Raw genomic sequence first — 12295 nt, forward strand, 5'->3', positions numbered from 1 at the left:
TGATTACTGCATTACCCCCTGTTGATTACTGCATTACACCCTGTTGATTACTGCATTACACCCTGTTGATTACTGCATTACCCCCTGTTGATTATTGCATTACACCCTATTGATTACTGCATTACCCCCTGTTGATTACTGCATTACACCCTGTTGATTACTGCATTACACCCTGTTGATTACTGCATTACCCCCTGTTGATTACTACATTACACCCTATTGATTACTGCATTACCCCCTGTTGATTACTGCATTACACCCTGTTGATTACTGCATTACACCCTGTTGATTACTGCATTACCCCCTGTTGATTACTGCATTACACCCTGTTGATTACTGCATTACACCCTGTTGATTACTGCATTACACCCTGTTGATTACTGCATTACCCCCTGTTGATTACTGCATTACCCCCTGTTGATTACTGCATTACACCCTGTTGATTACTGCATTACACCCTGTTGATTACTGCATTACACCCTGTTGATTACTGGGTTTGGAGCTTGCAAGAAAGGCATTTCACTGTGCTTGTGCACGTGACATTAAAACTTGAAACCTAATCCCTATATATCTCCACACGATAACATACGCACTATACACACACGTACACATGGATTTTTTGTTATAGATATGTGGTAGTAGAGTAGAGGCCTGAGGGCACTCACTTAATAAGTTATGAAATATGTTGTGAATGTATTGTAATGATTTTAAAATGTATAACTGCCTTAATGTTGTTTGGAACCCAGGAAGAGTAGCTGCTGCCTTGGCAACAGCTAATGGGGATCCATAATAAATACAAATATATATAATGCACTATGGGCACTGGTCAAAAGTACAGCACTATAAGGAAATAGGTCTCTTCTCTCTTTTTAGGGCCAAGTGACTACAGTTTTACCCCCCACCACAGTAACTGGACAGGGGCACTGCAGTTCTCCTAGACCCAGGAGACATTCCAGTAATACAGTTGATCTTAGTGTGTGTGTGTGTGCCAGCCTTCTACGGCGCTTCTGTAAAGCCCTATTCCCAAGCGCGCCTACGACACTCTTGAGATACGATTATTCCTAGATATGAGAAACTCTTGCCGCGTTCACGTGCTAGACGGAACTCTGAAATGTCCAACTTGCTAACTGGTTGGTGGTTATACACGTGACGCATTCAACCACTTAGCAAGTCGGAAATGTCCGTTTCCTAGTTCCGACTAGCACGTGAACACGGCATAACCAGCTACGATTATTCCCAGACAGGATAACCCATAAGGACCATTCATATGATTGAATGTATTATTGACTGGCTGTCAGTTAGACACTCGTGTTAACAAAGCAGTGAAGATGACTTTCCTCCTGTTAGGAACCCAGCGGATAGTATAGCCAATACAGAACCAGTTTACCTCATGTCAGACCTTCACTGATGAGCTATAGAGCTGCATTGGATTGAGTTGCTACTCCCACCCTTGCCCATTCTATTCAAACTTCAGTACGACACAATCGAAGGCTGAAAAACAGTAACAGTAGGATACTTCCAACAGCTTTACTGACTAATGACTTGTATCTTATTAACCATGGGAATAATCTAGTGGTGTTCCATCTATAAGAAAATAAAATAAAAAATCAATCTATAAAAAAAAAAAAAGTTTATTGATGTCAGAAGCAATTCAGAATCAACAAAAACAGATGTAATCCTTTTCTTATTTTTGTAATTACAGTGGTATTCAAATAGTACAGTAAAATAACGTTGATAATACGGCAATTTGATAATACGGCATCTAAAATAAGAGAACAGATACACCAGTCATTGAAAACAGAAGAACTTCTAGGACCCCACGTATAACTAGGTAGTGTGCTGCTGTGCACTGCTACATAGGGCAAATAGACCCAGCGGTTTCCCAGCCAATTTTACAACCGCTTTAAACTGTACCAGGCAAGACTGCGTTCCAAATGGCACCCTGATCCCTTTATAGTGCACTACTTTTGACCAGAGCCTCATAGTGAGTGAACTAAATAGGGAATAGGGTTTCATTTGGGACGCAGCCAGGGATAATAGTGGTATAAATACTAACTACCACTGGAAGAGAGTAACACTAGACAAACACAGATGACACTGTTGTAGAAAAGGAGAAAAAAAATCTGTACAGCTTATAAACTTCTTAAGTCATTTCTTTTGGTACAGTTTTTTTTTTTTTTTAGCGTCTTTTGACTTTTTTTTCAAGTTTTGTTTTGTTTTCAGTAAGTGATGTGTGTACAAGGGGGGGTTAAATGCTTTATAAACAAGAAATTATAAGTGCTACACGTAACAACAGTAATCTACTCGTCATCATCCTCATCATCATCATCTTCATCATCCTCATCATCATCATCATCACTGTCTTCGTCGTCCTTGGCGGGTGCGGCGGCCTTCGCTGGCATGCTGACGGGCACCTTACCCTTGTTGCGGTACGCAGTGATGTCCTGAGAACAAGGAAGCGGAGGAGAGATTTTTGTTGAACTGTTGCTCTGAATGACACTTGGCTAGTGTTTCAGATGACTGGGGTGTAATCATTACTCCAAACAGTTGCAACATTTTCTATTTTAGAACGAAAACTAGCATTTCTATTGGACAGGATCAGCAAACGGAGGGACCTACCTGAATCTGTCCAATAGAAACGCTAGTTTACGTTGCAAAACAATTACACCCCTGGTTTTAGTAATAGATCTTTTGACTGTTAACATGTAAGGTATTTCTAACCAAACTGTAGAATTTACTGTTGGTCACTTGGGGCTGAACCCCATGTTGAAATCCACAAGTCTAACTTCAATTGTCACACTATTGACATGAACTACAAGAAAGTCCAAATTAGACTCAGCCCTCTGAATACACCCGTCGCCCCCCCGTCTGACTGCACTGTGTTACAGCTCCTCCAAATTCATAAAGGAACAAAAGGGTTGACGTTTATTTGTTTACCTTCTCGTACTTCTCCTTCAGCTTGGCAGCCTTCTTCTCATAGGGCACCTTGTCCTCCGCCGTTAGGTTGTTCCACTTCTCTCCCAGCTTCTTAGCCACATCACCGATAGACAGGCCCGGGGTCTCCCCCTTCACCTGGGGTCGGAGGTCAGCGCAGAAGATGAAGAACGCAGACCTGGAGGATGGGAGAGGGACAAGGAAGGAGGGGGGAGATGGTGGTAGGAGAGAGATGGTGGAAGGGGAGAGATGGTGGAAGGAGAGAGATGGTAGAAGGAGAGAGATGGTGGAAGGAGAGAGATGGTGGAAGGGGAGAGATGGTGGAAGGGGAGAGATGGTGGAAGGAGAGAGATGGTGGAAGGAGAGAGATGGTGGAAGGAGAGAGATGGTGGAAGGGGAGAGATGGTGGAAGGAGAGAGATGGTGGAAGGAGAGAGATGGTGGTAGGAGAGAGATGGTGGAAGGAGAGAGATGGTGGTAGGAGAGAGATGGTGGAAGGAGAGAGATGGTGGTAGGAGAGAGATGGTGGAAGGAGAGAGATGGTGGTAGGAGAGAGATGGTGGAAGGAGAGAGATGGTGGAAGGAGAGAGATGGTGGTAGGAGAGAGATGGTGGAAGGAGAGAGATGGTGGTAGGAAGGAAAGAGAATTCTTACTGGTTTTGTTTGGATATCATGAAATGATTGTTGTTGCCAAAACATGGGATACACTGATTTTAATTGTAGTGTTAGATGGCTGCATTAGATGCAGTAGCTGTGATATTCAAATGTAATTCAAATCACTTTTATTGTTCATTATTTTATAATAATAATTGTTTCATAATTACTTTAGACATGCTTCTCTGAGACATGAGTCATGGGGGATGACTGTCTTTTTCTGTCAGGCAGTACTCACGATGGTCTCTTGGGGGCGTTGGGGTCCTTGAACTTCTTCTTCTTCTCTCCCTTGGGAGGAATGTAGCTCCTCATCTCCCTCTCATAGCGCACCTTGTCCAGCTTGGCCAGATCCTCAAACTTCCCCTTCTCCTTGGCGGACATGGTCTGAGACAAGAAGAAAAACAACAACATGAAGAAGGTGTTTAAGTACATGTAGAAAACACTGGTCAGACACACAGTGGTAGAGGGAGACAACGTTTACAAGAGAATGATACACAAGGGGTGGCAGATAAGTATGGAACAACTTAGCTGTGACACCATTCATTTGAAACTATCTTGTACCACAGACAGCTATCAAGGGATTGATATTGGTACAGGACAGTGTCAACTAAAGGGGGTTGGCTCCCAAATGGCACCCAGTCCCTATTTAGTGCACTACTTTCAACCAGGACCCATAGGGCGCTGGTCAAAAGCAGTGTACTATATAGGGAATAGGGTGCCAGTCAGTCACAGCTGAGATGTGTTCCATACTTACCTTCCATCTCTCAGAGCACTTCTTGGAGAACTCTGAGAAGTTGACGGAAGCTTCTGGGTGTTTCTTCTTGTGCTCCTCCCGACAGGTCTGGACAAAGTAGGCATAGGAGGACATCTTGCCCCTCGGCTTCCTTGGATCTTTCCCCATCTCAATATCTAAAAGGGAGAGAACGTTTTAGAAATTAGCAAAACAGCAAAGAAAAGTTAATAACGTAAAATATTATAAACATTTTTATTCAGTAATTTCTGACCAAAAAACGATTTACTGCCATATTTTTTTGAAGTGTCACCTAAATACTTTTCTGCAAACTCTGCACGTGATTGGAGAGCGGTGTTTGTTTTCTGTAATGTTCTCCTTCTTTCCGATCGGCCGTACCGGCTACAGTTGGCGAATGATCGAGCTATAGTTGATTCGTGGACATTTTCTCCCATCTCTGCCATGGAACTCTGCAGCTCTTTCAAAGAGGCCGTCGGCCTCATGGTGAGTTCTAGAGCTAGAATCCTTTTGGCCCAACTGCTTATTTTGGAAGGCCTTCCTGATCTGGGCAGAGTCTCCGTGGTTCCATACACCTTCCACTTCTTAATGATTGACCTGACTGTACCCAATGGGATACTCAATGTATGGGAGATTTTTTTATAACCTTCCCCTAATCTGTGCCTATCTACAATTTTATCCCTGAACTCTTCTGAAAGCTCTTTGCGCCTCATGGTTGAAATTCACTACCTGACTGAGGGTGGAAGCCCTTTCTCAACTAGTTACCAATATTTGTTGCAACTGAGTTAATTAGATTTGCTTTGACCAAGGGGTTAAAGACATTAAATAATATAGTATTGGTTATTTATTTGGATGATTTATTTTCTATCATTTGGGATTCCCCCTACAAGCCTGCAATCAAGACCGTTTCCTTCCCTCACTCTTGGCATCAGAACTGTAAACGCAGCCCTCTGCGAATAAACACGTCTGGTTCGTTCTGTCTGCTAGAAAATACGTTTGTGGAAAACAAACCCTTTGTCGAGGAGCGTTTGTCACAGCTCTTTGCCGAAAACGCAGCCGTTATTTTTACTGGTGAAATCATGAGAAATGTAACTTTTTAATAAAAAATCATGTAAAAAACGATTTTCATGTATTTTGTAGTCTTAAAATTAGTCACATTTTATTTTTATTTTTTTATGCAGAGTGCCTGTCATTCAATCATTGGAGTTTTAGCTATAGAACGTTACAGAAGTTCTCAATCTAGAAAAAAATGCGTGCAACATTGGATTCTCTTATGCAGATGAATGCAAAGATTTGAAATGTTTCACGCACTAAAGCAGAAAGAAAATGAGAAATACATATCACCACGTTTCTGATGAATTCGTGTATAATGTTAAAATGACAGTGCAGTCTAAATAAATATATTCCTAAGAAAAACATAAACCCCGAAAAATCGAGAAAAATACCCTAAAACCACAAAATAACGTCAAAAGATGTTTCCCTTTCAATCTAAACTCGATTCGGCAACATTTGAAAAAATCATAAAAATTTGGAAAAAAATCACTAATATTCCCTATTATATTACTGGTAGCTATACATCTGTGTTGTAACAAAGCAATGCCTTTCTATCTGCCGAGTGAAGTAGTAATGGCGCATAGGCTTCTCGTTGAGGAAAAGGAGGTCAACAACGACTGCAATATTTCTTCTTCCATTTTGTAAGAAAGCCTTCTTCATGAAAGAAAGTCGCCCTGAAATGTCTCCACCCGCATTCCCGGTCGCTTTATTAATCGACAAATTTGTTGACAAAGCCCGCGAGCCTGACAATACTTTTCCCCGGTAGATTCCTATTGCAATAGCCGCCGTTTATAGCAATACACTGGGTCTGTGCTATGCCTATGTGCGGGCCGTGTTGAGTTAGTTTCCTATTAGCTCGGAATGGCCGCTTGTCTTCATCCACTAACATGGAGAATATGGCTCCTTCTCTTTGTGTCAATGCACAGCCATTACACGGTTTACACTAGTTACCACAGCAACAAAGTCAAAATTGAAAATCGTAAAAATGAATGAAAACAACAATTTGCTTTTTGGTCTTAATGGAAGGTCAGGGTTAGGCATAAGGTTAGCAGTGTGGTTAGTGTTAGGTTTAAAATCACATTTTAAGAAAATAAATTTTAGAAATTTAGACTTTGTGGCTATGGTAACTAGTGACGACACAGATAGAACAATGAGCCAGATGTTTTACCGGATGTACAAATCTGAAGCATCCGGTAAGCGATTCCACTCGCCACCAAATATGGTGATGAGAGGAAGCCTAGTGGCCGGCAGTGAGAGTAGAGTGAGATGGATTTTGCCCAACATTCTGCTAATTTTCGATTCAATTAAACATTTGATCTTAATAAAGTATTCTGTTCCTATTACTACAATATGTCAAGATCAGATTGGACTATGTTTTGTTGACTTTACCCTTTGCCAAAGTTTCATTAAATTGCGTTGTTTAGAACGACTGCACAGGCAAATGGTGTTATTGCACACGCGCACTTCAGAGTAGGCGTTCCCTTACGGAAATATGCAAATAGATGCTAGAACGTGCCAATAGGATCTTACTAACTTGTGCTTGGCTCTGCACCGCTCCTTGCTTGTTCCGCCCACTATGATTCATTTGCTCACATTGGAAACGACAGGCTGTGGTCTATCTTGGGTTAGTTAAATCTTTGGCCATTACATTGCATACAGTAGAGGGCAGCGCGACCGCGGGTGCCCACCTTATTTCAATCTGCGATTTCAACCCTTTAATCTCGACGGAAAAATACCATAATACTGTCGTTGGAATAAGGAAAGATGGGACTTTAATTTCTAATCGTTAGATCGTACAGTTTGATACGTGTTTGGTGAGAAATCACGGTTTGAAAAAGTTGAAGTGAACTGCGCTTGTATGGCTGGCTCAGCCGTTACTGTCTGCATTTTTTCCAATGCGAGTACAGTCAGCCATTACAGTAAAGCGCAGATTCCTGAGGAAATTTTTATTTCACTCTTTTATGAGACGATTAGTTAAAAATAACTATGAACAGCTTTTTTTCCCCACAATGTTTTCTATATTTTTATTTTCGATTTTTCCACGGTTTCATCTTCGCATGAGAGGCATCACAGCCTCGCAACACACTGCAATGACTAGCTATGGGCTGGAGCCCATACCATGAACCATGTCTTCCACCATGAACCATGTTTGTGCGCTAACGTTACATAGCCAGCTGTCCGCTGGACATTACTGATTTTTAACTCGATAATTACACCACATTTTATCATAACAATGCAACACTTACCTGACATGAATTAATGAAATAATTTGCATTCAAGGAAATCGACGTTTCTATTGAAATTCCACTGATTAATTTTGCTTTCTCTTTTTTTTTTTTTACGTGTGCTTATTGTAAGTTACAGTAGCTGGCTAATTTCTTGTTTTTTTTACGTTCGCTTCGAATGAAAAATCACAAAATTGTCGCCAACCTAATATTCAAGCATGGTCAATACATTTCTGAGGTATTTCAGCATTTTCTTATCACTTTCATCCTTCCCGACACTTTCACATTTTTTCGTGAGTGATACTTACCAAAGGCTGCCGCTGTATCTCAATGCACTGCAATGGCTGTATGTGGAATACCAGCGATACGCAGTGTCTTCAGTCTTCGCTTCTGTAACATTACTGTCGATGGTGCTCGCCCCGCATTGGCCACCTTCAAGTCTATCGCATATCTGATTGGATATAACCTTTTCATTGCCCTAATATCAGACGATGCGCCATTGGCTATCTTTTGTGAAACGTCACCAGAGTTTTAAATGGCGCGGTGATACGAAACATGTTGCTAGTGCTGAGTTTGGGGCGCGCAGCTTGCTAGATAGTGTAGTGTGTTAGCCATAGTATTGAATTATGTGTGTTGAACACAGTGTAGCAAATGAATGGGACAACGTGGAGCGTTCTAGTGAGCTACAGAGTGGTAAAGTGAACCGGATAGGTGGGCGTTTCCCCTGATCATCAATCACAACCATTGACTTTTCACACCACCCAATGTTAACTTTATTAGCAAATTATGACTTTGTTAATTTAAGATTAGGATGGTGGGTTTTGAATAGGAATAATATAAAACTGTTTGAGGGACTTCTTGGTAATGTAATGCAGAAGGAATTTGAGATAATTTGGCATTTGTTTTTCAGCCAATCAATAGGCTATAGGCTAGACACAATATACACTGCTATCAATGCAGGTGTATCAATAACTGTCTAATTATTTAGCCTTCTTAAGCCACCATCGCTCTGCTTTTCGATACGAGACAGCGTTTACTATGCTAAAAGTGATTGTTTAAGAGAAATACAAGATTATCTAACAAATGTTAATCACATAGGCTAATCTAATGCATGTGGTATATTGTTATCAGTGGGAGCACCACAAACATAACAACCTGTTTCATGTGCGCTCTTAAGGCTATATGAAGCAGTGAGACGCGCAATAGGCTACAGCTCTGACTCGAACCGTTACTTTGTACCGTTATTTTCTGCTATTGTAACTGTACGTTTTGTTACAATCTAGCTAAAGGCTAAACCTTTTGGATACATGTATTAGGATACAAGCAAGAGCATCGCGGGAGACCTGCTAAAAGATCTTTGATGTCAACGCGCTTACAGTATGCGTGTATGTTGCAACCCAACGTTCCAATTATCACATGCGCTCGCGCTCCTATGAATAGAATTGTATTGCATTCCATAGCCCCTTACAGGCACATTCAATTCACACATATAAGGTCAATCCATGGATTGATTGAAGCCTAATTTTACAAGTTGAATAAAAACAATCATGTGTCATTAGAAATATAATCATATTTTGATCTCGACAAAGTTTGATACCATTTTTAATAGACAGATTTGAATGCACCCTTGTTGGGACAGTGCTGGTTTTTCAGTCCCTCAAGGTCAAATTCATTATCAAATCAATTATCATCATCATACCACTGACAAAAAAAAACTATGGGATTTTTATAGGGCTCTGAGCCATTGTCTTTACAGGTGTGGAAAGTACAACAAGATTATGATAATGTCTAACTTATAATACAATGATGATGCTGGTGATGCTGGTGGTATTGATGATGGGTGATGATGATGATGGTATTGATGATGGTGAAGGTGGTGATGATAATGGTAGTGATGAAGATGAAGATGATGGTGGTGATGATGGTGGTGATGATGATGATGGTGGTGATGATGGTAGTGATGATGGTGGTGATGGTGATGATGCTTTCCTTCCACGTTCTGATATTAATTTGCTGTTTGTTAGCATCATTATCATCTTAAATTAAACCACCCTTGATTTCTACAATCCATTTCTTTCTTTGGAGGTTACATTGATACCCTTCGACCTACAGAACAATCGAAGGGTGAAACTGATAGTGCCACCAATCAGAATTTGCTATATAGGAATACATTCTAGCACAGTGCTATCAAAATATAAAGGGACGGGATATGTCCACCCACTAGGAACTATGGAGGGGAGGGACCTAATACACTTACTTGACATATGAGAATAAATACAGTCAAAAAAGAAATAAAAATACATTACGGGGGAGGGGCAATTCCACCCCTTCATATCTACGAGTAGGATTCAGTGAGCGGAAACTGATCCCAGATCTGTACCTAAGGGCAACTTTTATCCAGAGACTCATTTGTCTCTGTCTGGCTATTACACTCTCATATGTCCCATGTAGCAACAGTAGACAGCCCACCGCCAGTGTATTTATGCATTCTATTGAGGCCTCTCTGGGGGGGAAGAAAATATGCAAATGAATTTGTCATCAGGAGAGGAAAACAAAGGAGAGTAGTGGTGCATACAGGAGGGGCTGGGGGGAGGGGGGTTGTTTTTCATAGATTTGTAGCACCTACCCCACCGCCCTGCCCTCTTGCCTCTGTACTCTGAGTACCCCAAAGAACCCCCCCTCTCCATTTTATGTTTCTCCTTCTATAAATTCAAATCAGAAAGAGAAGCTGAACTAAATGTGGATAGCAAAAGATGACATAGTTGCATTAGTACAGCAATTATTAGTATCAGTATTCATATTAGTACAGCAATTATTACTATCAGTATTAATATTAGTACAGCAATTATTAGTAGCAGTATTAATATTAGTACAGCAATTATTCACATTATGATAGGCATATAAATTGTCATTTATCGCCCTCCAGGTTCCCTTGGAGAGTTCATCAATGAGCTTGACGCCTTGATAAGTTCCTTTCCTGAGGATTGCTCACCCCTCACAGTTCTGGGTGACTTTAACCTCCCTACGTCTGCCTTTGACTCATTTCTCTCTGCCTCCTTCTTTCCACTCCTTTCCTCTTTTGACCTCACCCTCTCACCGTCCCCCCCTACTCACAAGGCAGGCAATACGCTTGACCTCATCTTTACTAGATGCTGTTCTTCTACTAATCTCACTGCAACTCCCCTCCAAGTCTCCGACCACTACTTTGTATCCTTTTCTCTCTCGCTCTCCTCCAACACTACTCACTCTGCCCCTACTCAGATGGTAATGTGCCGTCGCAACCTTCGCTCTCTCTCTCCCGTTCTCTCTCCTCTTCCATCCTATCATCTCTTCCCTCTGCTAAATCCTTCTCCCTCCGATCTCCTGATTCTGCCTCCTCAACCCTCCTCTCCTCCCTTTCTGCATCTTTTGACTCTCTATATCCCCTATCCTCCCGGCCGGCTCGGTCCTCCCCTCCTGCTCCGTGGCTTGACGACTCATTGCGAGCTCACAGAAGAGGGCTCCGGGCACCCGAGCGGAAATGGAGGGAAACTAGACTCCCTGCGGACCTGTCATCTTTTCACTCCCTCCTCTCTACATTCTCTTCCTCTGTTTCCGCTGCTAAAGCCACTTTCCACCACTCTAAATTTAAAGCCTCTGCCTCTAACCCTAGGAAGCTCTTTGCCACCTTCTCCTCCCTGTTGAATCCTCCTCCTCCTCCCTCTCTGTGGATGACTTCGTCAACCATTTTGAAAAGAAGGTTGACGACATCCGATCCTCATTTATTAAGTCAAATGACACCGCTGGTCCTGCTCACAATGCCCTACCCTATGCTTTGACTTCTTTCTCCCCTCTCTCTCCTGAAATCTTGCGACTTGTGACGGCCGGCCGCCCAACAACCTGCCCGCTTGACCCTATCCCCTCCTCTCTTCTCCAGACCATTTCCGGAGACCTTCTCCCTTACCTCACCTCGCTCATCAACTCATCCTTGACCGCTGGCCATGTCCCTTCCGTCTTCAAGAGAGCGAGAGTTGCACCCCTCCTCAAAAAACCTACACTCGATCCCTCTGATGTCAACAACTACAGACCAGTATCCCTTCTTTCTTTTCTCTCCAAAACTCTTGAGCGTGCCGTCTCTAGCCAACTCTCCTGTTATCTCTCTCAGAATGACCTTCTTGATCCAAACCAGTCAGGTTTCAAGACTGGTCATTCAACTGAGACTGCTCTTCTCTGTGTCACGGAGGCTCTCCGCACTGCTAAAGCTAACTCTCTCTCCTCTGCTCTTATCCTTCTAGACTTATCCGCTGCCTTTGATACTGTGAACCATCAGATCCTCCTCTCCACCCTCACTGAGTTGGGCATCTCCGGCGCTGCTCACTCTTGGATTGCGTCCTACCTAACATCAAAGTGGTGACCCGATCCTGCAGGTTCATGCTCTACAACATTCGCAGAGTACGACCCTACCTTATACAGAAAGCGGCACAGGTCCTAATCCAGGCACTTGTCATCTCCCGTCTGGATTACTGCAACTCGCTGTTGGCTGGGCTCCCTGCCTGTGCCATTAAACCCCTACAACTTATCCAGAACGCTGCAGCCTGTCTGGTGTTCAACCTTCCCAAGTTCTCTCATGTCACCCCGCTCCTCCGCACACTCCACTGGCTTCCAGTTGAGACTTGCATCTACTACAAGACCATGGTGCTTGC

The 12295-nt window shown here is 42.5% G+C and overlaps 1 protein-coding gene across 2 annotated transcripts; it reads right to left on the reverse strand.

Moving 5' to 3' along the window:
* Positions 1-2155: 2155 nt before the first annotated feature.
* On the reverse strand, positions 2156-8024 carry LOC121542013 (high mobility group-T protein). Of its 2 annotated transcripts, none has more exons than XM_041851438.2 (5): positions 7922-8024; positions 4342-4496; positions 3826-3971; positions 2938-3112; positions 2156-2444 (listed from the first exon to the last, which is right to left on the reverse strand). In XM_041851438.2, exons 2-5 carry the CDS (start codon positions 4486-4488, stop codon positions 2301-2303), a joined length of 612 nt encoding a protein of 203 aa, XP_041707372.2. In that variant the 5' UTR covers positions 4489-4496; positions 7922-8024; the 3' UTR covers positions 2156-2300. The 2 variants fall into 2 exon arrangements, with proteins under 2 accessions (XP_041707372.2, XP_041707371.2); XM_041851437.2 differs by lacking the exon at positions 7922-8024 and adding an exon at positions 4631-6256.
* Between the last annotated feature and the right edge of the window lie 4271 nt (positions 8025-12295).

Source organism: Coregonus clupeaformis, chromosome 27 (assembly GCF_020615455.1).
Source record: "Coregonus clupeaformis isolate EN_2021a chromosome 27, ASM2061545v1, whole genome shotgun sequence".
In the NCBI taxonomy this organism is placed as follows: domain Eukaryota; kingdom Metazoa; phylum Chordata; class Actinopteri; order Salmoniformes; family Salmonidae; genus Coregonus; species Coregonus clupeaformis.

Excerpts from the sequence above, each read along its gene's own strand:
- LOC121542013 (XM_041851437.2), bottom strand. The coding sequence starts at position 5,048 with ATGAGGCGCAAAGAGCTTTCAGAAGAGTTCAGGGATAAAATTGTAGAT. Across the intron at positions 4,497-4,630 it reads GTTTGCAGAAAAGTATTTAG|ATATTGAGATGGGGAAAGAT; the intron begins GTGACACTTCAA and ends TCTCCCTTTTAG. Across the intron at positions 2,445-2,937 it reads TGAAGGAGAAGTACGAGAAG|GACATCACTGCGTACCGCAA; the intron begins GTAAACAAATAA and ends CCTTGTTCTCAG.